Source organism: Grammomys surdaster, unplaced genomic scaffold (assembly GCF_004785775.1).
Source record: "Grammomys surdaster isolate TR1022 unplaced genomic scaffold, NIH_TR_1.0 193, whole genome shotgun sequence".
Lineage (NCBI taxonomy): Eukaryota > Metazoa > Chordata > Mammalia > Rodentia > Muridae > Grammomys > Grammomys surdaster.
The window spans coordinates 1,119,627-1,146,073 of NW_021604638.1; the positions used below are offsets into that span (position 1 = coordinate 1,119,627).

Consider the following 26,447-nt stretch of genomic DNA (forward strand, 5'->3'; position numbering starts at 1 on the left):
CTTGCAGCCCCTAGCTCAGGTGTCATAGAGCTAGATGACACACAGGTTCTGTCAGAGGCCCTGAGTTACTCCATTCTCAAAGGCTGCAAAAGGATGACTGCAGCACCTTCGACTGCTGAACCTTAGCTCACCCAGGGAAGCAGGGTGGCAGCTCAGACCTCAAGGCTCAGGCGGAGCCTCCCTTCCTCAGGTACATGGAAAGATTTAGAAACTCAGTGATGAGGGGCAGAGCAGGGCTGCTCTCTCGGCACTGCCTGAGGGAACCTCGGGCTGCTTACCGCCCAGCACAGTCTCAGCTGTCTCCAGGTCCCAGCTGGCTACTCAGGCACAGTAGCAGTGTGATCGCAGGTGTCGAGGCCAGTCTTCCTTTAGATGCTTGTCCTCTCAGACCCGGGCCTGTCACTGAAGGGCCAAGGTCACAGAAGGGGAAGGAGAGCTGGCGTGAGATGGCTCCTGCTATTAAGCTAAGCCAACCAAAACTATACTAATAAAAGTAATCGTAATCTATGTGTGTGCGTGTGCACACAGATGTGTGCAGAGTCAAATCATTACACACGTGTTTCCCACTGACAGAGCTCATTTTAAAGTCAACCTTCCATAGCACGCTAACGATGATTGATAATAATAACTCCACACACAGCAAATGTGACAAAATGACAAAAGGACTCTTAATTTGGGGCTTTATTTTAATCTCTTCCTTTAAGATGCTACATAGTTGAGCAGAACTGGATCGGTCTTTTATGGCATGAAATTAATTCACAGTCAAGGCTCTTTATCACCAGCAGATGGATTTGCTGAGGGGCTCCCCCACCCTCACCCCACCCCCTCTGTGCCCTTCACCCTCTGCAGCCTGACTCATTCATCCTGAGAAGGGCAAGTCAGACCTGCCCTATGTTCTAGAAGGCTGAGTGTTAGGGGAGAGTGGGGAAGGACAATCTAGAAGACTGGGTAATCCAGAGCTGACTGTCAATACACAGAGCATCCCTCCTCTGGACAGCTGTTACTGACCTACAACAAAACACTTCCTGACTCACACCCTCCCCATCCCTCAGACCTCCAGAGCCAAGAGCCATAGAGCCCACAACAGCAGCTCCTCACTGGTGGTCTGCAGCACTCGCTGCCTGTGCTCTGGTGGCAGCAGGAACACATGAGATGAAATACATGAAATAGGTTAAATATGCATCAACCATCTCCGATAACAACTCAGTTTCACTACTCCAGCCAATGGCAATTGAGCTTGGTCCCTTCAAGAGAGCAGAGCACAGACTCTGATTTCCCCGTGCTGGGTCCATCGGTCCACTCATGCCTCTCCCACACAGCCTACAGGTGCACAAGATGGGGCCGCTGCACAACGCACTCTGGCTCCTGCAGCTCTGTAGGCCTGAGGAGACAATGCCTGGACTGAACAGCAGGCCTGAGGAAGCCCTCTGGGTAAGAAAAGACAGCACATCCCACCTCGTAGGACTCCCCCTCCCAGGGGCCAGCCCCAACCTGTGAGGAAGAGCTTCTTGCTTTAAGAGAGGTGATCTAGCAGCATGTGCCAAGGCCGACCCGAGTTTAACAGGACAGCTACAAGATGCCACTGTGGTTCATCACGGCGTCCTTCAGCCACAGACCATTCTTTCCCCGTCCTTTCCCTATACATTTTTAACTTTCTAAAAGGTCATTATATTATGCTATATTTGTGTGTGCATTTGTGTGTGCATGGGGAGGGGTATTTAAAGGCAAGACCTGTGAGATGCCGTCATACATTAATTTCTTTTTACGCATGGTTATGATAAATTTAAATTCCATGGTGTGGTAGATCCATCAATCCAACCTGCCATCCTTCGCATGCGGCCTCTACAAGGCAATCTTCCCTATAATGACACCAACGATAAAGAACAGAACCACCAGAGCTAGCAGCCTGCTGCTGAGGCCTTCTTCCTTCCCGGTGGCAGTCAGAGCTGCCATGGGGCTGTTACTTGGCAGTGCCTTCCTCATCCGAAGCCCGTCTTCTTCCTGGGGAATAAGTGCACATGTGAGAAACAGCTCAGGGCTGGGCAGACACAATCCACACTGTCAGGACCCTCCTGGCCTCTGTGTTCCTACCAGAGCTGCAGGTTCTCTCTCTCTCACACCCCTCAGCCCTCCATGAACCACAGGAAAAGGTCTTCAGAGGGGCAGCCAGGCTTTTTAGCCATGTCTTAGCCTCACCTCTGTCTACCTGCAGGTCTGACCTCTGCCCTGTTTGTTCAGTCAACTCATTTCTGAGTGAAATCTCAGGTATTCCTAAAATACAAACTACAGCCAGCTATCCAGTGGGGACCTACATACCCTGTAACTCTGGTGGTTTGGAACAGGTCTAGGTAGACTGCCAAATCAGGTATCCCTTCAACTTTTAAACACATACAATGAACATCCGCTGTCACGACAGGTAAAGAGGAAAACCTTCATTTGTCTTCTAACTAATGTGTAGCTTCTGGCTTTCAAGGCACACAGACACCAGACCACACCCACTACAGTCCCCAGGATAGGTGAGAAATGAAGTGTCTGTCTTCCTTTGCTTCTGCTGCCCCCACCTAAGGCCCTGTAGGTTCCTCTAATGGCCCTTCCCAGGCCCCAGTTCTGCACAGGGCCAGCACCAGGCCGCTCCATCCTGATGCCCCCCACCCACCGCATACACACTGCTCATACTCTCCATCCTTTCCCTCTACTTCTTTCCTATCTGCCAAATGCCCCGTGATCTGCAGCTCTCCACGGGCCTACTAAGGACATGGGTTGTAACCATCACTGTCTTGTGTCTCCCTCAGCCCCACTAATAGGGAGCTCCCCAGGGCAGCCTGCTCATAGCAGAGCCCACAACGCCTGGCACACACCAGATCTCACTAAACAAGAAGGCAATGTCTGGCAGGATAAAGCACGCCCCAGCGCCCCACCCACATGCACATCAAGATGGCTCTGATATTATTTTAGAGATACTCTGCTCGTGGGCAAGGCCAGAATCACAGCACAGTGATGAATGAGCTGCTGCATTCGGTTAACTTTTAAAAAATAGGCACAGCAAAATGCAGCATTCATTTTATTGAGTTTACATAGAAGCCATCCCTACCTATAGATCACTTTAAATGGCGCAGAACTCTGTTTCTAAAGAGAAACAAACTCAAGGAGAAGCATCTGCGAAGACGCTGAGGCCAGCTCCCAGCTGCCATCCTCCTGCATCTACCTCAGAGCTGAAGGAGGGGGGTCGGCTTAAGGGAGTGTGCCACAGCAGGTAGAGAGGGGAAGCCTATTACACGCTTGGGTGGTGTCATCAAGATTAAAGACAAATAGGTCTCCAAATTTAAGCTACAACAAAAGTTCCTATACTCAAATGTCCAGGTATATCCACATCAGATATATCCACAGACAAAGTCACAGTTCTCCATCCAGAAGTCAGACAAAGAGAGGCTTAGAAAACAGGCCTGAGAAATGAGCCTGCAGTTGAGGAGACCCAAGACCTCACACAAACTGTGTAGACAGCAACATGGGCTGCTAGGCCAAGGGAGCCTCTGGCCTCTCCAGTCAGCCTGACATCCCAGCCAGGTGCCTCTGGCTACTGCCTTGTTTCCTGTATACCTCACTAGTCCTCACTGGGCCAGCAAGGGACTTTCTTCTCACAACCAGGAGAGCAGCCTGAGGAGCTTCCACTACCCAGACCCATTTAGACTTCAAATAGTAGGGCAGGATTTGGCCAGCAACCAATATCACCTCCAGGATGGGGAACGGGGCACAGTGGGCTCTGACAATCCCTATTCAAAGAACCAGCATGACTTAGTGGAGGTGGGAGTGGGAGTGGGTCCTTGGGTAGACACCAGTTTGGTAGGCACAGTCTGAAGACCCTTCTGAGAGCTGGAAGAAAGCTCTACAAATGTGTCCCTTAGGAGAAAAAAAGTAAGCAGATACAGAGAAACAACCCAAACCCTCTAGGCTCCCCTCCCCCACTTCCCAGCTATAACCACTGGGCCCTGAGAGGGTGGGCGTTACCTTGAGCTGCCTGCTCTCCTCCCGAAGCCTCTGCACCTCCCCCTGCAGCCGCCTGCACTCTTCCATCACCTTCTTTACTTCCGTGTCATCGAGGGGCGATGTCAGGGACTTAGCGGCCGCCGGTGCTTCTGTCTTGGATGCACTTGTAGGTATAATTTTATTTATTTCTACATCATGCTGTTCAGACATAAATGAGAGCCCAAGTGTCACCAACTATGTCAGAAAGGATTTTATGCAAATTCGTCCTCGGCACACAAGACACAAGGCAGCATTTCATCCACACTGTACAATGTCACATTTATTGTTTAAATGGATCACTTTATCTAATATCTTGATAATCTAAAGCTACCAGGCCCTAGAAATTATGAATAAGGGCAAATAATGAAGTTGGGCTGAGGCTAATACTTCAAGGAAGAGAAAAAGGGCCATGCATATTGCACTATCAAATTCCTGCCATGCAAAAATTAGCATACTGCAATTGTGCAAGCTCAGGAATTATCAGCTGCAAATTCCCTTTGCAGGAGAGCTAAGCATCTCAGGCCGTGGGGGCTGGAAGGATAGAGGGCCCAAAGAGTGCTACACAGAGGCCACCTACAAGCAGGGCAGAGGGCAACCAAGCCAGTGAGTCAGCAAGGCTGTGCTGGAGATGTGTTCCGGTGTATAAAAGGGGCCAGGGCACCCTCCTGGAGGATGAGCCAGTCAGTGAACCAGGGCGAGGAAGCACTCTGACTGATCCCTGAGGTTCCGGGCAGCAATCTGAAAATCAGGCATCTAGCTCTACCCTATTGCCAACAGGAGGGAGAGGCCTGGAAGGCAGAGCCCAGGCCAAGTCCACTTATCATGGGGCTAGGGTCAGGATCCATGTCTCCCTGCTTTTAAGTTCAGTTTCCTGCAACAGGATGCTATTCTCTCTCCATTCAAAGAACTAAGATGCCAGTAGCTGATTACAGAGTAGAAGAAAACACGACACAGTTCTGACCCCAATCAACAGCATTCTCAGTGCTCATTATGATCATGTGAAGAACTGTTGCAGAGCGCTTCCTCTTCCCAGCTCTGCCACTGCTGGTCCTCAGTGAGGCCCAGATGAAGTTATCACTGGGAGAGGGGGGCAGCCAGGGAAGCAAGGGACAAAGAGGGCTGGCAAAGGGACAGCGGGCACACAGCAGTGTCTGTGAAAACTGGAGGTAGCACTAGTATCTAACATCCCACAGCACACAGGATGGTGCCCCCCCAGCGCAGAGTGCCAACAGCACTGGGACTGCACTGTGTGCTGTGTGGGCATGGGGGAAGAGGGATGATGCTCAAGGGGACACTGACAAGAATGTTCCAAGAGTTGACCACCTGCCCCATGATAAAGGCAAAGTGCTCCATTTTGGCCTCCCTACTTTGCCATCCCAGGATTCATGACCTTGGGGGCCAACAGGCTGTACTTCTCAAGGGAAAACTATTTCCGGTAGCCACTTCCCCAAGGTTGACTTTATAAAGCCTATCTGTTGACTTCAGCTTATTTTTTCCTTCATACATTAGAGGAAGAAAAATAATTTGCCAACTTAAATCTTGGTTTCACAGGAGACAGCATGCAAATAAGTATCAGCTTGCAGCATTCGATTACTGTTAACTAGAGACATACTTACTGGTTTAGCGTTTTCTGCTGGCAATTCAAACACACATCTAAGTTTTGAATCCATAAGGTCTTCCGGTTTTGCCTCCTTCCACTAAAACAATTTAAATTTAATAATCAGGGTATTATCAAGCTGCTGGAAGAATAATTCTCCTCCTATAACTGACAATTTCAGAAAAATACTCTTAATGAGAAAGCCCTGATGTATATCAAATAAAGAACTTAAGTCTGCTGAGATTTCAATATTTTTAACATGACAAGATTAAATGCACTAGCTCTCTTGAATATTTATCACACTTTGCAAACCCTGCAGTCTTGCTGCCTGGCTCCTTAGAACCTGTCCAAGCTCACTCATTGCTGCTGCAAGGGCAGTACAGGCCTGGAGAGCACGGCTGAACAGGGTCACCCATCCTCTCAAGGCAATTCTGGGTCTCCTTAAGAACATGAAATTTACATGACAGGGCAAACACTACCTAGAGAGCTGGAGGATGAGTATCTAGCTCACCTTGGCAACTGCTGGTGGGGCACATCCACCATCCACCATACCACTCCAGTGGCTGCACCAGGATGGCCACCCCAACCATCAGAGAGGGGCCTTTCTGGTATGCGCCCCTCACTGATGTCTCCATTCAGATGCGGAAGATGGGAATCCAGGAAGGGTTGAGAATGACAGTCCAGTAGAGCAGGAAGGTGACAACTCAAAAAAGGGAGACACCCATCCTCACCCTCCCAACCACGCATGACAGCTAGGGCCCTTAGTTTGTCTGGCACCAGACCACTGCCACACTGGGTGTGGCACAAGCAGTCAATGGGACGGCACACTCCGACTCACAGGATCCCTGAGAGCACAGAGCTACATAGAAACACACTGACACACGTCTGTTGTTCTGCGCAAGGCCCATGATTTTGTGTCTACTTGTGAGTCAGAGAGGATCATGGAAGGGCCATCTCTGGGTGCTCAATGCTGGTCAGCAAGACACTTAAGTGGTCTCAGAGACCAGCCTACAAACTACAGGGCAAGCACGCTTCCACACTGCCTGAGCCAACTCATCAAACCACACCAAGAATGGGACAAGCCAGCAATAACATCACCTCAGTATGGGTCATTCTTACTCCCAAATTTGAATCTGAATTTTAATGAGGAAATAATCAAAGCCCTCCAAGCCCACCGACCTGGACCCTAAAGCTGTAAAACCCACGGTGCCATGGAAATAGCCATAGGCCACTCTGGGGTGCTCAGAGGGCACTGATAACTCTAGTTCACTGTACTGACTGCATAGAATACCATGCAGTAAGCAGTGAGTGTGCCCTTGCTCTGCAGGGCTCAGGGATAGGCAGCAGCCACCCTCCTGTAGGCAGCTAGCCCAAGAAAGCCTATGACAGCTCAGGGAGCAAGTTTTCACACACGGGACATCAAGGCAGAAGCAATTGGCACTGCTCTTGATAGCCTGCACGGTGTCAGCTTAAGAGTAACACAGGCTCTGAGCAATCGGGCCTGGTATGGGGAATCAGCGTCACCTGCATCCTGCTCAGCTTCCACTCAGTGGGCACGCCCACAATGCCCTTCAAAAGATGCTGCCCAAACACTTAAAACAGTTATTAAAGAACAACCCACCGAGAAATAAAGCTTGCAGTTCCCAGCCCTAATTGCTCGGGTGACGTGTCGGACGTGGGTGCATTCTCCTCAAAATCCTGTGGGCTGCATTTTTATGCCCAATTCACAGGTGGCCAAAACCTCAAGAAGCATCAACAAAGCCTGTTCAAAACAGACCACAGCACTAAAGGCAGGCCTCAGCTTCAGATGAGGACAGCCAAGCCCCCTCCCAACCAGCTACACCACAGACCAAGCCACCGCCTGTCAACAGTCCACCGTCTGTGCCTGTCATGTGTCCCTTCAGCAAGCAGACTAACACAACACAAATCTGCAAACGAAAGGTCAGAGAAATGCCCCAGGTCGGTCTTATGGCGAGGTCTCACTCCAACTCAGCATCTGACTCAACCTTCCCTTTCTGCCCCAAGGGAGAGAGATACCAATGAGAACATCGAGCTCTGCTTTCCCAAGCTCAAAGCAAAGACTGAGCAGCGAGTGAGAAGCTCCCCCCCGCCCCTCCAATACAGCTTAGAAACAGAGACAACTGCTGACATGCTGTCTCTGGGCTGGTCAGATACTGAGGACCAGTGCCCAATGTGCTGAAGACATCAGTGCAGCACCCAGGTCCCTGTCACCTGGAGTAGGTCAGGAGCCACCTTTGGGGAGAATTGCCATTCTAAACCCTCTTCTTCTGGAAAAATCAATACCACAAAATACTGCTTATTTATAAAAATAAAGGCATCTTAATTTTGCCAAAATTAGGGACACTGTTAAACATGAACTCACATGGGGGAGGAGGGATGGAAATGAAAGCAATTAAAGAAAAAGGAAGCAGGCTCTGTTTAGAAACAGGCAGAGCAGATGCTTAGTGTGAACAAGACCCAAGCTCCATCCTCAGCAAAGAACCAGAAGAACTATGCTGACCAGAACTAAGTAGAAGAGGAAAGCAACACCAGGCAGTATCACTGGGAGGAGGAGCATTGAGTGTTAAACACACCCTCTTCTGGGTGTGAGGGCTGGAGACAGGCCAGAGCATCCTGACAACGGAGAGCACACTCTGCTGTGGTGCGGGCAGGAGAGGGAGGAAAGAGCAGAGAATTGAAGCAAGTTCAGTTCATCGAGTCAGAAGAGAACAGCCATGTAAAATGTTAAAGCTATCCATCAACGTTAGGAAAGCCGTACAGGGACCAGAGTGCACACCTCCCTAACAGCACGGCGCCCCGTCAACAGCAGCAAGGCATGCACCCGCCACGGCTGCCCTAGCAGATTGGAGAAAAGAAGAAGTATTCGTACTTACTACTGCCTCCATATCAGAAGTGTCGGGCGGAGCAAACATAGACTGAACCATAAACTTGTGTTTACTTTTCTCATTGGGATCATAATCGAAAGGCTGTAACATCACTGAGAAAGAAAATATTTCATTAGGAGGGTCACAATGTGGTTATCAGAGTCGTTTGTCACGCTAATACTTACACTGTGGGCTAAAACAGCTTCCCAGTTCCCCCATCTGGACCCTGAGGAAGGCCATGAGCCAGCAGGGACGTATAGCCTCTCCAATCCCCCATTTTGCTCTCCAATCCCCCATTTTGCAGGTAAGCAACTAAGACCAGAAAAACTGGGGCATGTCACAGCCTGACAGCAGGTACTAGCTGAACTGTAGGTTGGGTCTGGAACTTGGGTGTCTGATTTCTGACACAAAGGTCGTATGCTCACACAAAGCCACCCTAGCCTATCTTACAGCTCTTACTGAAGACATAAAATGGGAGAAACACTAAAGTCCTATTTTTCTCAAGAAAACATTGCCAAATGATCTTTTTGAGAAAGAAAACAGAATAACTCAAATCGTTTCAGGATGGTTTTCGCTTCTCTCCACCCCATTTCCCACGCAGCTCATCAAGGTAAGGCTTGAAATATGATTTTGCCAATAGAATTCTGGAGACGGCTTAAAAGCTGGATTTGCCACAGCAGGAAAAGCAATTCCAACTCCCACCACCACCCAGAAACCAGAGAAAGCTTACCCAAGGCACCCCGCTGTACTGAGGGAGTCTTGTATTCTGATTCATTCCCTTGGTCCTATTTCCCTGACAACCCAGGCCGGCCCTGTTATAGGAAGGCTGCTTTGGAACACACTCCCTTTGTTGCACAGTTTTAATAAGCCTTGCCCCTAGTGACCGTCCCTGAAACCTAAGTTCACTATCAGGGGAAGCCTCAGAGTGTCCACACCAGAAACGGGGCCCTGTTCCTCAGCACTATCTTCACCCCACTCATCCCTGTGAGGCAGGTGCTGCTGTGGGAGGGGGCTATTATTCTGCTGTCTATTCTTCTAATAAAAAGAAACAAACAACTGAAAACCCTGAACTAGCACCTGGTTTCCTCAGTCCACAAACACACACATAGTCAAACTCAAAAGACCATTCCATAGCTCCTGCTCCCCATCATCCAAGGAGGTCAGGACAGTCTAGATAGGAGGTCAAAGGCTATGAGGGTCTCCTGCCTGGCTGATTCCAGGGTTACATTCCCACACTATGGGTCCAATCTGCCTGTAGTTGGTAGCCCACACCTTTAATCCAGAACCCTGGAGGCAGAGGCAGGTGGATCTCAATTTGAGGCCAGCTTGGTCTCTGTAGCACATGCAAAGCCTGGGTCAACCCTAGCACTGGAAAAAAAAAAAAAAGAAGCAAAACGAAGAAAATGCTTCTTGCCCACCACAGAGCCGTCTAAAGATGCTATTAACTTCCTGTCTGGGAGACACACCCACCACGACAGCAGTGCAGCACACTGAATGAAGCAGACATGAGAAGCGGCCTATTAAGATGTCAGATTTGCAGAAGCTGTCAACAACGCCAGCCTTCCAATTTCTTGAGAATAGCTACTTTCATAAAAAGTATTACTACTAACATGTAATTGATGGATTGTAATTTTTAAAGAAATTAGTCATTTAAAAATTTCTAATATAATAAATATCACTACAGCTCACAAAGACCTACTATACTCTTTGGAGTCTTCAACTGTCAGTAATACAAAAAGTTCAGAGACTACCCAGGAGCATAGCTGCCACATACACTGCCTTCCTAGCCCTCTCTAGAGGGACGCAATCAGACTAGTGCCTAAAAGCAGCCTTTCTATAGGCAATGGAAAGAGAAAGGAGCTATCTGTACCCATGTTTGAGCTGCAGGGGCAAGTGTGAAGCCAGCACTGCAGATGGTCCTTCCCTGTGTGCCTTTGAGCAAGCACACACCTCAAGGCCACTGCAGCTTTGCCTACAGCCATCACTACCCCACTCCTGACCTACAGCATCCTGCCTACAGCCAGCACTATCCCGTTCCTGCCTGTTCAGCTCCATAGTGGAGAGCCCAGAGAACCACCTGATGGCAGGGCACACAGAGCAGGCCTAGTGGTGGCTGGTCACAATTCCTAAGTCAAGATACACTGACGTTTAGGGCCCCGGTGAGGCCGACCAGGAATGAGAACCAGGGCCTCTGGAGTGCTCTTCTAGGAAGCTCTGAGTATAAGGTGGGGACTTGCCTCTCCCCCACAGCAGAAACAAGAAGAGAAGCAGCTGTCTGCCTCCCACTGGCTGTCCTTTGTGTGTATATGACACTCTACAGACCCTTGGTACACCTAGGACCCATATACCCTGCTTCACGAAGCCCTTTGCATACAGCACCGAGTTCCTGTTCTTCAGCTGCCACCATCTCATGTCTAATCTGGTTTCAGTGGAGACTTTATGAGAACATGAGGGAATAAATGTTGGTCAGCGCTAGCTGGCTGCAAATTGTGGCACAAATTATGTACTTTTTCCATGACAGGCTATAAAAGAGCTTCCCATTAACTTAATTTATTTCATTTAAATACCAGAGACACTGATGATAAAAACCCTAAGTGAATTGTCCCTCCTTTCAGAGCGCATCTGCTGACAGAACATTAAAAGAGGCCTGTTACCAGGAGACAACCTGGGCTCAGTCACCCCTCACCCATGCTGGGCTCAGGACACAGCCTGTTGCATTAGGCACAAAGGTAGGACCCCTGAGAAGAACCTTCAGGGTCATGAAGAAGTGGACTGATCACACCAGACTTCCCTCAAAAGAGGAAAAACCAGGCCACTTAAAACACACACACTGGCTTAGAAAATGATGACCTGATTAAATGCAGCATAAAGGCTGCTTCCAGGGAGCCAGGCAGCTATAGGCCGTTTTAATGTCTACCACTGTGGGTCAAGCAAGGAAGGAAGGAGTGCACTACTCAGTCTGACTCTCACCTGAAGATGTCTCCACACCCAACGAGACACGGCCGTCTGCCCTCACTCACTCATGCTCTTCTTGCCAACCAGAGACTCTGCAGACTTTCTCCCTCCTTTCACAGTTCTTGGTCAGAAGAACATGATCTACCTACTCAATGCATTGGCAACGTCAGCACCACTACCCTCTTTTTAAACAACAGAAGACAACCATGAGCTTCTTACAGCTAGGGTGATCAGTGTGCATGAATGCTGGACTCTAACCTGAGACAACTAGGTAGGCCCCAAACTCTCGCCACAAGTAATTTCATTATTTCCTTCAGGGGCCACTGTGACTACTTTCCTGGGGCCTCTACTATTCAAACCGAGTAGATATATAACTAAGCTCACCCGGTTCTAAGAACGCTGCTGTTCTACCTGTGCTCTCTGTGGGCCTCTCTGGCTCATGTGCTCAGCTCAAGTAACAAACACTTGGCACCCTGCTCTGTTTGTGCAGAGGCCATGGTAGCCCTCAGCCTTTCTTCAAGACAACAGAAGGGAGGCATGCAACAGGCTGTACAGGCCAAACAGCAAGACCCACTCACCCTTCCTTCCTTACAAAGCCTTTCACAACATGTCTTCCTGCGTCATAACTAACAGCAGAGCACAGCCTAGCATCCCTTTGTTCCTCCCAGTATAACTGTGCACCCTGTGCCCCATCAAGTGCTAGTTGACCTCAGGGAGACCTGTGAGCCAAACCATCAGCAACACAGAGACCAGTGTGTCCTAAAGCAGGGTCAGTTCCTGTGCCTGGCAACTTCTCTCTCGCCTGCTTTCTGAGTGCTCCCCCAACTACCTTTTCCTCTCCCTTCCTTCTGCAATGAGCTAGCAGTGAAGTTACAAAGGGTAGGATAGAACTTCAAGGGGAGCCAAAGACACCACCTACAAGAACAGACTGAAGGAACATTCAGGCTTTCTGCTGCACCAAATTTTATGGACTGTACTCCTGGCTCACCTTGCAGAGCCAAAAAGTACCTTTCAGCTAAGTATCTCTTGACCAGTCTTCTAGGTTCTGCCCTTGGGTCATATTCATAAAAAGATGGGAACAGTCTTCTCAAAAAGCCTGCATCCTACAGTCAAGATCTGAAAGGCTGTAAGCACAATTAAGCTGAATTTTTATTGGTAAAATATTTTAAGCCATAATCTAATCTGGTGACAAGATTAGAGACTTATCTTAAACTGCAGCAGAGGCTGCTCTTACCTGGGAGTGGTAAGGACAGCACGTGGAGACCATCCAGTTAAAAGGCTACACGTATTTATCAGAGCCTTCCAAAGCAAGGATTGGATCCAAGGAAGGGCAATGCTACTGAAGTCCCCACGGAAGCCCCTCTGTCCACACTGGAAGACGGTGCCAGGCTTCTTTGTCAGCAGGTTAAGTACACTTCTACCCTGAGACTCACCACCTGAATGGTGCAGCCCACAGCTGCCTGGTCCAACGCCAGCAAACAGTAACATCCGCCCGAGCCAGCACCGTCATAAACGGATTGATTATCAACTGCAATGCTACTCACTTACATTAACTGACCGACGTCTCCATCCCAAGAGCTGCTGATACTCAGCGTGTCCTCGGCACGTCACTGGAAGAACTTTACGTCTCAACATAACCAACGGGAGTCCTGAAGGGACTGTCAGAAGCCAACATGCCCCCTCTACTCCGAATTCCAGTTTAAAACACAAACCAGATACTGGGAGACCTACGCTTGGCTCGAATCCACCTGAGTAAAGTGAGTCTGTATCTAGATACTGGTATCTTTAATGACTTTGCCCATGCCCCTGTGGACACTCAGCATGTGTAATGCACTTGGCATAGGGGCAGGCAATGTGCACAACAGAACTGCAAATGAAAGCTCACCACTTGGTGGGATTAGAATTCACAGAGGTTATACAAATACTAAATTTAATGTCATATTACAGGAAGCCTAAGTATTTTTGATGGGCCCATAATTCTACCTCTTCACCTGCTGTACGTGCTGGCAAACATGGTTTGGAATATTAATGGAAAAGTCCCTCATTATTAAACTGCATCATTAAAAACAGGATCCGCCACCACTAGCAGCCTTCTACAAAGACATCTTCAGAAATTACATGCTTTAAAAAAATATTTCCCTACCATACAGTTTGAAAGATACTTAGTTCTGTAAAGCTAGAATGCCACCCCCCCAGACCCCCAGGAGTGATGAAAGCAGAGGTACTCCCATCCCCTTGTCCTCTGGGAACTCTACTTCCTTCCTGCAGGCTCATCTCCACACGCCTGTGCTGCCAAGGTGCAGATCCAGCAGATCCACCGGTGCGAGCCGGCTCCGAAAGCCCCTGCGCATCAAGAGCACAGGCCCTGGCACTCTGGGAGCAACCGCGAGCTGGGCTGTGTCTCAGAACCAGCCTACAGCTGAGCCACACGGAAGACAAAGACAATGGAAGGCCCAGAGCACTCCTACTTGGAAATGCCCACATGTCACACTTTGCCCTCTGTCCAACTGTAACTGCTCTGCCTAGGTTAATGAAAGGAACCCCATGCACAAATGTTCCTTGTGTTTTGAAGGAAACAGCACAGGTCCCCTGAATGTCAGGGTCATTGGGAAGACAAGCAGAGCACCACAGGGTGTGCCTGGGGAATCACTACCCAAGCCTGCCACAGCCAAAATGCAGAAGACAATGCCTTTAAAGGCCCAGGCCCATCCCCATCACTCCCCTCCCCTCCAACTCGGCTCCTTTCCCCTCCTCCCCCTGCCTCGTACAGGGATGATTTATAGCCTCATCTAATAGCTAGCACCTCCCAGGGGTCTTTAGAAATGCAGGGATACACTAACCCTATCCTTTCCAGGTATCCTGTGACACTCTGGGTACTAAGCAGAACCATGCTGATATGATTTCAAGTTCATTTGATGGTCACCATTTTGTAAATTACATATGAAAATTCACTCATAAGCATGCATGCTTTAATAGGAATTCACATAGGCCATGAATATGTAAAATGCATAGAATTCTTTTGCTTTTTTAAGGCAATGCAAATAGTACAGAACTCATCTCTCCTCACGACTGGTGGCTTTGTGCATGTACAGTGGCAACAGCAGAATGTGCACAGGTGACCAGGCTGGCAAGATGTCAGCCAATGGGCTCAAGGACAGGCCTAGTTTCGCACTTAGTTTCCTAACCTCTCAGGCAGGCATAAGTGGGTGTGAGCACACAGAGGACAGTGTGCTGCCTGTGCACCTGCTTCTTCCAGGGACTCTGGCTCACCATGTTGTCACCCCAATAGCTGCATTCCTCGAGGAACAGGCCTGGACAAGCACAGCACTTCACAACCCAAGATGTACGTGTGTAAAATGGGACATTTATACACCCAGCACCTACAACTAAACAGGCTGTACCACTCTCCTGGTCCACGTGAGACTACTACCAACAAACAGGGGCTCCACAGCGACTCTTTTCATGTGCCCTCCCACCTCAGCAGGGGAAGCTGCAAACATGTTTCTTTATTCGATCACTCTTCCTGTCTCCCCAGCCCTATGATGCATTACATTTCAGACTCATTCTCAGGCAGTCACCTTTAACCTGCCGAGGCAGCAGCACAGAATCACAGAACATCTGCCTCTAACCCAAATGGCTGATAGCCATGGGACAGAAACCATGTGACAGGGAAGGAGCCCATCCATGCTGGCTCTTTATTTTCTAATCTTCAGAGGGAAGACTCAACACAAAAGCTGCCTTCAACAAGGAGCCACTGATCAGTCAGAACCCTCCAGAGACAGGAAAGGACTTGCTCCTAGTGAAAGATGCACCCATGCACACACACACACTGGCACTCAGATACACACACACATGCAGACATGCACACCCATGCACACACAAAGGCACTCAGAAACACACACACATGCAGACATGCACACACATGCACACACAGACACACATACACAAATACTCAAGCCACACGGCATCTGTAACATTAGAAGGCATACCTATACTATACAACTACCTGCTAAGATTATTTTATTCAGATAACCAGGCTGCCTGTTTCATATGAAAATTGGTGATTTTCATCTGCCAATCAGCTCAACTTTTCTGACATGTGTTAGTGATGGAGAAATTGGCGGATGGTAGTTAAAGCAAATAGAAGGCTGAGACAGTTCAACACAAGGCCCTCTGCCACCACACAAGCGGTCAGGATATGAGAATCCAGCTCCCCCAATCTCAGCAAAAACCTTAAGACACACAGAGGAATCAGACACCACATAATGACCTCTCTCTGTTTCTAGCAGGCCCAACCCAGAGCACTGGCTCTGTCACACACCACTCTGTGATTCAAAATGGACACAAAACAGATGGGACAATGTGTCCTGCACAGTGCACATGATGGGGCTGTGTGGGGTCCAGCAGTGGGAACCCTTCTACAGGCTTAGCTACCAGCTAACTGCTCCTGACTAATCTGACTCACCGGTGCACCCCCAGCCTTGCAGACTCAGAGAGGGACACACAGGGGGAGCGGGGGCAGGCGCTCCATAATGAGAGGCACCAACAGAGGCGAGGACTCAGAGTCGGAGATAATGAAACACCTTGTATCTTTCCAAAGAGGTGAATCATTTTCTTTTAGGTGTCAAATGAATAGCCAAATGTATCACAATCAAAATCTACCATGGAAAAACCCAGACAGGCACTCACTTCAAACGAGAAGTGGCCTCTAACAATGCCGGCCGAAGCTGAGGGACACTGAGTCACTGGTGTCTAAAGGACATGTACTCCCCCACAGCTCCTCTGAGCATCACGAGTTCTAACGAGCTGCAAGTTCACCAGTTTCTAAATACATTTAAACCCTAACATATCACTCAGACTTCCTTAGTTCTGAAACTCAATTTTCAATTTAGGCACTTATCAGCATCTTTTCAGAAGTCAGGCTTTGGAAAACGTATGCAGCCTCATAGAGAAGGGGGTCATCACAACACACAGGGCCGGCCCACAGCCTTGCCTGTGCATCTCTGCAACCCTACCTCCTCAGCTTTCAGGGCAAAGAGCACCTCCAATTACTAGATGGCATGAGCAATGTCAGAAGTCATTTAGCGTTAAGAAAATAATGCTATTTAACATTCTCCCACAAAGCAAATGTGTTATTCAGCCTCTTCTGACTGGTCAATGTGCAGATTTAATTCCAAAAGAACAGGGCCCTGCTCTACAGCCAAATCTATAGCCACTACTTTAATTCTGCACTGGCTACTAAGGTGCCGAGACTCTGAGACGTGAATTATGGAACTCAGAGGTGGTAAGGCACCAAGTGTTGTACCCAGAGGTGGGACAGGAGATGTGGAGAGAAGTCTGTAGCTTCCTGTACTACCCGCTCTGACAAGGCCCTATGGCTCTGGGGCCTTCAGAACCCACCCATGACCTCCAGGCTCAGAACTTACCAGACACATTGAGAGAGGCCCCGGCATCAATGACCCCACTGTTGGGCCGCACACAGTACCTGCGTGGTGCTGTGGTCTTCACTTTAAAACACACATTTCGGTCTGTTGGGTTGCCGAGTTTTAGGTTGGTGGTGACGACATCAGTGAAGGGACCTACGTGGAGAGACAGACACTGGTTGGTGTCCTGTGAGGAAAATAGGAGCTCACAAGAGACCTCTGTGAGAGGTGAGGACCTAGACACACACTGTCTGAATCCAACAACAGTCACTCATGTTCAACACTCACTTCCATAGAACCACAATGGAATCTGGCAGAAACTGTACAAAGGACTGGGCGTAGGTACCTACTGACTATTAAGAGCAGAGTGTCAGGTGTCAGGTGGACTGTGGGAGGGTAGGATTCTGTAGACAGGGAAACTACTACCCGTGTGTCTGTAGGACAGCCAACTTCATTCTGAGCCCTGCTAGCAGCTCTAAGCACTGAGGCTCCCAAGAAGCCTGGAGCCACGTTTCGTGGCCCAAGGCTGTTGTTCATTACTATTACTTATTCATTCCTACTTTATTAGATTTTTTTAAATTAAAAAAGTAAAACATGCTTCTTAAAACAAACCAAACAATGAAAGATGTATAAAGAGAAGTTAATAAGCTTTCCTTTGTGCCTGAGGTAACTAATATCAACCGTGTGGGAGCCTGTCCAACCATCTATACTTAGTAGCAATGTACAAGGGTACATACCACACAATTGTTTCTTGTTGGCTAATCTACATTCCAGCAAGTGGACATCTGATCACTAGGCTTCTTAGGGCTCAACTGGGGAGAGGTGAACTGCAAGACCTCTTTTTTTTTGTCATGTGCACATGCATTTGTGTGCTGATGGCTGTGTGTGTTGCTATGGAGCTAACCCATGGACCTGTGCATATATACCCAGTCTTTGAGCCACATCCCCAGGCCTCCATCCAATTCATGTTTACCTATTTTCAACAGGAGTGGCACATCTTTGTTTCCAATAGGCAGGCTTTCCACTCCCGCTTTCACAGTTGCAAGCAAGCAGAGGAGGGGACTCTGTTTCCGTGGTTACAAAGAATATCTACCAGCTCACCTGTCACATCTGAGAAGGCCCAACAGACACTCGACAGTGTGCTCTAAAATGCTTTCAGTGACTCTCAGCTGCTCAGGGCAGGATTATCCTTTGTCCATCTCAGTCCCCAGCCCTGTGTCTGGGCTCAGTAACGGTCTCCAGACACATGCACCAAGAAGAAAACTACTCACAGGTTATTTCCAGAAAAATGAGTGTGCCTCAGGCTGGCTTCCTCTGAGGTACTCAAACTATGAAATACCCACTGAATAAAAGCTTAGCTTAAACACAAATGGTGGCTGAGGGGAAGGGGCTTGAGTCCAAAATCAAGCCTACCACACCCACAGTGTAGCTCCAAGGAAGCACTGAGCTGTCCACATGGGATAGCTGTACACGCCAGGGGACAATCTGAGCATAAGACAATTCCTGCATTTGCTAATGCATAATTTTATCCATAAAAAGCCCCCCCAAAACAGTATGTGCCTGCAACCTCACTGTGCCAAACACGAGCACTCCCAACATGGCTACTCAGCTTGGCTCCTTTGCACAGTGGTCACCAGCCATACTCATGCAACTTCAGAATGGAAGCCTGGTGCCATCTCCATACAGAAACCCAGGGTAGGTGGCAACTCAGTGATAGTACCTGCCGTTCCATCAGCCCCTACTCTACTGGCCCTGTGGCTGCACCTCACTGCCTGCAAGGATGCATGCATGCACTGCAGTACATGTGACAAGATGGCTGCATCACCTAGTGTTTGACAATCATTTCCCTAGAAGCTCTTCTCATATCAGGGACAGCACTGTGGACATCTAAACACCTGGAAAGGTCACCTCCAGCTGCGAATCTTTCAGGAAGCCCTGAACCAGGCTGAAGCCAGGAGAGAGGACTTCCTGAAGGATCCAGAATGTAGCTACACTCAGAACAGAATCCACTGCAAACCAACTCTTCACCCCGTCTTCCCCCCAAACCCCGGGGGGAAAGCACGGGAGACAGCTAGCCTTGGCCCAAAGGGTTTGCAGCCACAGGGAAGGAGAGCTGGACGCTGGAGGCAACAAGTTCTTGGCCTCCAGAGAGAAATGAGACACTTGGTGTTGAGACTGTCCAGGGGCATGTGGGATAGCAGCTCTCTGGAATTCTACCCTATCCTACCTGCACTGCATGTAGGCTGACTCATGGGAAGATAAGAAGGCTGATACCCCTTTACTTAAGGTGGGGCTCACTTCAGTAAGCACACTCTATAAAAAGGAGAGCTAAAAACAGCTCTGCTTTTCTAGGGTCAGAGAAAGCGGTAAGCCCTACAAGCCTGCACGGGTACAACTTTCAGGTCTAGGTTTCATAAAACACACCAAGCCCTGCTCTACAAGTGTGGGTACTCAGGCAGCCAGGGAGTTCTGAGGTTACTCATGAAAGGGTCCATTGCCAGTATCCAGGGCCTACAGAAAAATGACCAGGCATACTGGGTCATGCCTATCATTCTGAATCTGGGAAGGTGGAGGCAGAAAGAGCAGAAGTTAACCGTCATCTTTTGGTATATGGCAAATTCTAAGCCAATCTGCAATACAAAGATAGGCCCTGTCTCAAAAAAAAAAAAAAAAAGAAAGAAAGAAAGAAAGAAAAGGAAATACACAGAATGATCATTGAGCCTCAAGAGTGTGGACACACTGTCAGATCAAATATATAACATACCCACCACAGCATACAGACATCTCACCATGGAGAAGACAGAACACTTACTATGCCCACCGCAGGTTCCAGTGTCTCCCCTTCTGCTCCCCATTAAGCTGGGGTGGGGATCCCAGTTGTAGACTCCACCAACATCTTCTTAGATTCTATAAACATAAGCTAGATTCCACTGACTGAGCATACTGAGGCGTGTTACCCAGATCTGCCTATTATGTGGCAATATAAATGGCATTTCAATTTACATGAATTACATAAAAGATGGCCTAAATTATTAAAAGACAAGCAATATTGGTAGCAGTGAGCAGGATAAAATAAGCTGTATTTCTCCCCTAGCACCCCGCCTTGGGTCTGGGCACTAATTTGTAGAACTCTGGAGGGAGCCATGCTGGAAATATATGCGGCGCAGACACCACTAGCAGAACAGCAAAGTCTCATGGGTAAAAATCAAGGCATTTTGCAAAAACAGGCCAATCCTCTTCGCCCCACTCTGGGCAATTTACTTCAAGAATTTTATTGAAAATAACTCCAATTTGAATAATTACAGGAGATGAGCCGTGTTAGTGCTTGCCTTCCCTGTACTAATGAATTAGAACACAAAACCTCAATAAAAAGGACGGAAGGCTTATGAGCATCATTCAGAAAACCTAGTCACTTTCATTTCATAAAACTGCCATTTCCATTAAAGCATTATGTAAAAAAATGGGATTTTATTCCACAAACATGAATATTTATCACCAATGAACTTAAGCATTGCTTATAAAATACAGTCAATTTTACAAATGAAATCTTCAAAAGTTAAGTTTTTTTCTTTTAAGAGATTGAAAAAAAAATGATTTGTGTCTCCAGAGTGGGAGCACATCACATCCCTTAATTACTTTTTTCCATGTCGTCTATCCCTTGGTCCAGATGTCTGTGTGAAATTAGAAACTCCACATCTCCCAGCAAGAATGAACACAGAGATGCAGCCCCAACCTGGAGTATATTCCCAATGTGTTTTAACATTCTCTTCTATGTAACAGGCTGAATGGATTCTTTCTTCCCCTTGTTACAGCTGTGTGCACCTGCAAGTATTTATTAAGGTTGATAAAGATGCTCATAAAACAGCATTAACTAACAGAATATAAACTCCTCCACTTGTTCCTGAAGGGATTAGATCCAGGAAAGCATGGCATAAACCACCTGCACTCTCCCCAGGCCCTGTGGCTTGCTTCTCCGTCTATTTTAAATTACTTAAGGAAGATCTGAATTCCACCTGATGAAGAAAGCAAAGAACACAAAACCCAAAGAAACATGACTATTTGTAAAAGGAGACAGAGAGGATTAGTCCTGTGTCACAGGTCACAGGACACAAGCCCAGACTTAAAGCACTATCTTCAAGTTCAAGGGAGAAGGCTCCAGGTGCTGAAGTTCTCTCCAGGGACAGTGAGATTCAAGCCGAAACCAGTGGCTCACATGTGCGATCCCAGAGGCTGAGGCATGATGGCAGCCTCTTTAATCCCAGCTCTCAGGAGGCAGAGGCAGGAAGATCTCTGTGAGTGGTGAGTTCAAGTCCAGCCTGATCTATACAGCAAGTTCCAGCCACCCAAGGCTACATAGTGACACCCTGTTTCACAATGAATAAATAAATAGATCCTAAGTAAGATCCCAGAAGGTAATGTGGAAGGGACTCTAAATGACTTGGGTGACTTTTTAGGAAAAGGACCAAGGTGGAATGCAAGAAAGAATTGGTAATGAGCTTGACCTCATTAGAATGTGAAGCCTGTGGGCTAGACAGGGCTCTGAAGAAGAGGTACCTAACACTCAAGCCCTGGAGCCCATCCCCAACACAGAAAAAATCAAATAAATAAAAACAGAAACATCTGCCCTGCCGAGGAATATTGCCAACAGGGTGAAGGGACAAGAGCCACAGACCAGGAGGGCTGTATTTAAAAGATGCACCCAATAAAGGATCCTCTGCTGAACATATGGAGAACTCCTGAAACCCAACAGCAAGGAGACATGCCACCTGATTTAAAAATGGACAAAAGAGCTTCAGGGGAGGGCTCAGAAAAACACAAGCTGAAAACACAACGAGGTGTCACCACTTCTTCCTAGTGTAGCTAAAATCTAACCCTGAGAACCAAACGTGAGGGGAATCAAGGCCACGAGACTTCCACCGGCACTGCAGGAACATGGTCTATGCAGCCACTTTGAGAGACTGTCAGGTTTTTTTTTTTTCTTTTTTTTTTCCTTTTCTTTTGTGGTTCTATTCAAACTTGAACTGGGAGGCTTGCACATGCTAGTCCAGGGCTCTAACTCTGAGCTGTACTCTCAGCCCAACTGGGTGCCATTCACCCTGGTATTCCCATACTGTAAATGAAGTTTTCACAGCCTCACCACAACAATGGCCACCACAGAAGCAAAACAAAGTCCTTCAGAAGGAGAACACAATAAACTATGGAAAATACAGATGGAGATAATATTCATAATAACCACATCATCCACAGAAAGCATGGCGGGAACCTAAACCATAGTCTAAGTGACAGTCGCCATGCAGCATTCTGGAAAGGACACAACTATAGAGAGGACGGACAGGTCCAAGGTGGACAGTGACACCTGCCAGCCACCAGCAGACCCCAGGGTAGACAAGGAACTTCAGTGGGTAGCTGCTTTGTTGGGGGCTCCCTTTTCTGCACCATCTCCCATGAGCCACCCCACCTATAGAAAAGTTGTACTTTATAGAGGAGGAGTGCTTGACATACTGCATCCACCTGCCCAGTGGATTCTGAATTCAAATGCACACAGGCTCAGGTAGGTGTACAGGGACAGTCACTGACCCTCTGTTGAGCACAGAAATCCCTTCTCTTCCTCTTCTAGAACTCATGAAATCCTCGTTTATAAATATGCATCCTTCCTATGTAATTTAGTACCTGGTATGTTTTTGAGTCTTTGGAATTTACTCTGCATGTACTACCACAGCAGTTACACACGAACCTGACATGTAATACACCGGGCCTCAGCCTTCCGACAGAAGCTTAAGTTATTAGTATGGCTGCAGACTGCACAAAAGGCTTCATCAGTTTCCTCTCCTACAAACACTTCCCTCTCCGCGACCCCCCAAACAATAAGTGGAAACATACACTCCAACCCTACAGAGAGCCTTCCGGTAGAAGCAAAGGCTTTTGATGGATGCTGGTGGGACAATAAAACAGTCCTTGAGGTCTCCATACAATAGACGATGTACATGGGAAAATATATTAAAATTGGGAGACATAGGCCTTCAAAAGTCAAATCTGCTGTTTACATTTATCCCGCTACAACCTGTTTTTACTGAATACCAAGCCCTGCTGGCTGACTTCCATACAAGACTACAATGGCTACATTTGTCCAATTACAACAGAAACCGCAAATCCCAGGATTCTTGCTCACACTGGTGGTCTGAACCTAGAACACTTCAAGGAGCAGTACAGCAGATCAGCAAGGCTGGAAGGAAGCCCAGCAGGACCCCAAGGTTGGAAGAGGAGGGCCAGGCAGAGGACCCAAAGCCTGGAGGAGGAGGACCAGCAGGACCCAAAGGCTGGAAGAGGAGGGCAAGGCAGAGAACCCCAAGGCTGGAAGGGAGGGCCAGCAGGGCCCCAAAGCTGGAAGAGGGGGGCCAGGCAAAGGACCCCAAGGCTGGAAGACAAGGACCAGGCAGAGGACCCCAAGGCTGGAAGAGGAGGGCCAGGGAGAGGACCCCAAGGCTGGAAGACAAGGACCAGGCAGAGGACCCTAAGGCTGAAAGAGGAGGGCCAGGCATTGGACTCCAGAGCTGGAAGAAGAATGCCAGGCAGAGGACTCAAGACTGGAAGAGGAGGGCCAGCAGGACCCCAACGCTAGAAGAGGAAGACCAGGCAGAGGACCCCAAGGCTGGAAAAGAGGAGCCAGGCAGACAACCCCAAGGCTGGAAGACGAGGACCAGGAAGGGGACCCCAAGGCTGGAAGAGAAGAGCCAGGCAGAGGACCCCAAGGCTGGAAGAGGAGGGCCAGGCAGAAGACCCAAGGCTGGAAGAGGAGGGCCAGCAAGACCTCAAGGCTGGAAGAGGGGGACCAGGCAGACGACCCAAGGCTGGAAGAGGAGGACCAGACAGAGGACCCAAAGCTGGAAGAGGAGTGCCAGCAGGACCCCAAGGCTGGAAGAGGGGGGCCAGGCAGAGGACCCCAAGGCTGGAAGAGGAGGGCCAGGCCGAGGACCCGAAGGTTGGAAGAGGAGAGCCAGAAAGAGGACCCAAGGCTGGAAGAGGAGGGCCAGCAGGACCCCAAGCTAGAAGAGGGACACCAGGCAGAAAACCCAAGGCTGGAAGAGGAGGGCCAGGCAGAGGACCCCAAGGCTGGAAGAGGATGGCCAGGCAGAGGACCCCAAGGCTGGAAGAGGAGGGCCAAGTAGAGGACCCCAAGGCTGGAAGAGGAGGGCCAGGCAGAGGACCCAATGCTGGAAGAGGGGAGCCAGGCACAGGACCCCAAGGCTGGTAGAGGTTGGCCAGGCAGAGGACCCCAAAGCTGGAAGAGGAGGATCAGCAGGACCCCAAGGCTGGAAGGGAGGGCCAAGTAGAGGATGCCGAGGCTTGAAGAAGGGGTCCAGGTAGAGTACCCCAAGGCTGCAAAAGGAAGGTCAGGCAAAGGACCCCAAGGCTGGAAGAGGAGGGCCAAGCAGAGGACCCCAAGGCTGGAAGAGGAAGGCCAGGCAGAGGACCCCAAGGCTGGAAGAGGAGGGCAAGGCAGAGGACCCAGGCTGGAAGAGGAGGGCCAGGCAGATGACACCAAGGCTGGGAGGGGAGGCCAGGCAGTGGACCCCAAAGCTGGAAGAGGAGGGCCAGGCAGTGGATCTCAAGGCTGGAAGAGGTGGGCCAGGCAGACGACCACAAGGCTAGAAGAGGAGGGCCAAGCAGAGGATCCCAAGGCTGGAAGAAGAGTGCCAGGCAGAGGACCCCAAGGCTGGAAGAGGAGGGACAGGCACAGGACCCCAAGGCTGGAAGAGGAGGGACAGGAAGAGGACCCAATGCTGGAAGAGGAGGTCCAGGCAGAGGATCCCAAGACTGGAATAGGATGGCCAGGCAGAGGATTCAAGGCTGAAAGAGGAGGGCCAGGCAGAGGACCCAAGGCTGGAAAAGGAGGGACAGACAGAGGACCCAAGGCTGGAAGAGGAGGACCAGCAGGACCTCAAGGCTGGAAGAGGAGGGAGAGACAGAGGACCCAAGGCTTAAAGATTAAGGCCAGCAGGACCCCAAGGCTGGAAGAGGAGGGCCAGGCAGAGGACCCAAGACTGGAAGAGGATGGCCAGGCAGAAGACTCAAGTCTGGAAGAGGAGGGCCAGGCAGAGGACCCAAGGCTGGAAGAGAAGGGACAGACAGAGGACCCAAGGCTAGAAGAAGAGGACCAGCAGGACCCCAAGGCTGGAAGAGGAGGGCCAAGCAGAGGACCCAAGGCTTAAAGATGAAGGCCAGCAGGACCCCAAAGCTGGGAGAGGATGGCCAGGCAGAGGACCCCAAGGCTGGAAGAGGAGGGCCAAGCAAAGGACCCAAGGCTGGAAGAGGAGGACCAGGCAGAGAACCCAAGCCTGGAAGAGGAGGGCCAGGCTGAAGACCCCAAGGGCGGGAGAGTAGGACCAGAAGGACCCCAAGGCTATAATAGGAGAACCTGGCAGAGGACTCCAAGGCTGGAAGAGGAGGGCCAGGCAGAGGACCCAAGTCTGGAAGAGGAGGGCCAGGCAGATGACCCCAAGGCTGGAAGTGGAGGGCCAGGCAGAGGACCCCAAGGCTGGAAGTGGAGGGCCAGGCAGAGGACCCAAGCTGGAAGAGGAGGGCCAGGCAGATGACCCCAAGGCTGGAAGGGGAGGGCCAGGCAGTGGACCCCAAGGCTGGTAGAGGTTGGCCAGGCAGAGGACCCCAAGGCTGGAAGAGGGGGTCCAGGTAGAGTACCCCAAGGCTGCAAGAGGAGGGTCAGGCAGAGGACTCCAAGGCTGGAAGAGGAGGGCCAGGCAGAGGATCCAAGGCTGGAAGAGGAGGGCCAGGCAGAGGACCCAGGCTGGAAGAGGAGGACCAGCAGGACCTCAAGGCTGGTAGAGGAGGGAGAGACAGAGGACCCAAGGCTTAAAGATTAAGGCCAGCAGGACCCCAAGGCTGGAAGAGGAGGGCCAGGCAGAGGACCCAAGACTGGAAGAGGATGGCCAGACAGAGAACCCAAGGCTAGAAGAAGTGGACCAGCAGGACTCCAAGGCTGGAAGAGGAGGGCCAAGCAGAGGTCCCAAGGCTTAAAGATGAAGGCCAGCAGGACCCCAAGGCTGGAAGAGGAGGGCCAAGCAAAGGACCCAAGCCTGGAAGAGGAGGGCCAGGCAGAGGACCCAAGCCTGGTAGAGGAGGGCCAGGCTGAAGACCCCAAGGTCGGGAGAGGAGGACCAGAAGGACTCCAAGGCTGTAATAGGAGAACCTGGCAGAGGACCCCAAGGCTGGAAGAGGGGGGCCAAGCAAAGGACCCAAGGCTGGAAGAGGAGAGCCAGGCAGAGGACCCCAAGGCTGGAAGAGGAGTGCCAGGCAGAAGACCCCAAGGCTGGAAGAGGAGGGACAGGAAGAGGACCCAATGCTGGAAGAGGAGGTCCAGGCAGAGGATCCCAAGACTGGAATAGGATGGCCAGGCAGAGGATTCAAGGCTGAAAGAGGAGGGCCAGGCAGAGGACCCAAGGCTGGAAAAGGAGGGACAGACAGAGGACCCAAGGCTGGAAGAGGAGGACCAGCAGGACCTCAAGGCTGGAAGAGGAGGGAGAGACAGAGGACCCAAGGCTTAAAGAT

At 49.7% G+C, this 26,447-nt stretch overlaps 1 protein-coding gene across 1 annotated transcript in view; it reads right to left on the bottom strand.

Moving 5' to 3' along the window:
• Positions 1-663: 663 nt before the first annotated feature.
• The window catches only part of Vapb (VAMP associated protein B and C), a 41,197-nt gene continuing 15,413 nt past the window's right edge, over positions 664-26,447 (bottom strand). The window contains exons 2-6 of the mRNA XM_028769609.1: positions 16,887-17,039; positions 8,515-8,618; positions 5,640-5,720; positions 4,006-4,182; positions 664-2,001 (exon numbers count right to left, since the gene is read on the bottom strand). Coding sequence (XP_028625442.1) covers positions 1,843-2,001; positions 4,006-4,182; positions 5,640-5,720; positions 8,515-8,618; positions 16,887-17,039 — 674 coding nt within the window. The 3' untranslated portion in view covers positions 664-1,842. The remainder of the gene's footprint in view (positions 2,002-4,005; positions 4,183-5,639; positions 5,721-8,514; positions 8,619-16,886; positions 17,040-26,447) is intronic.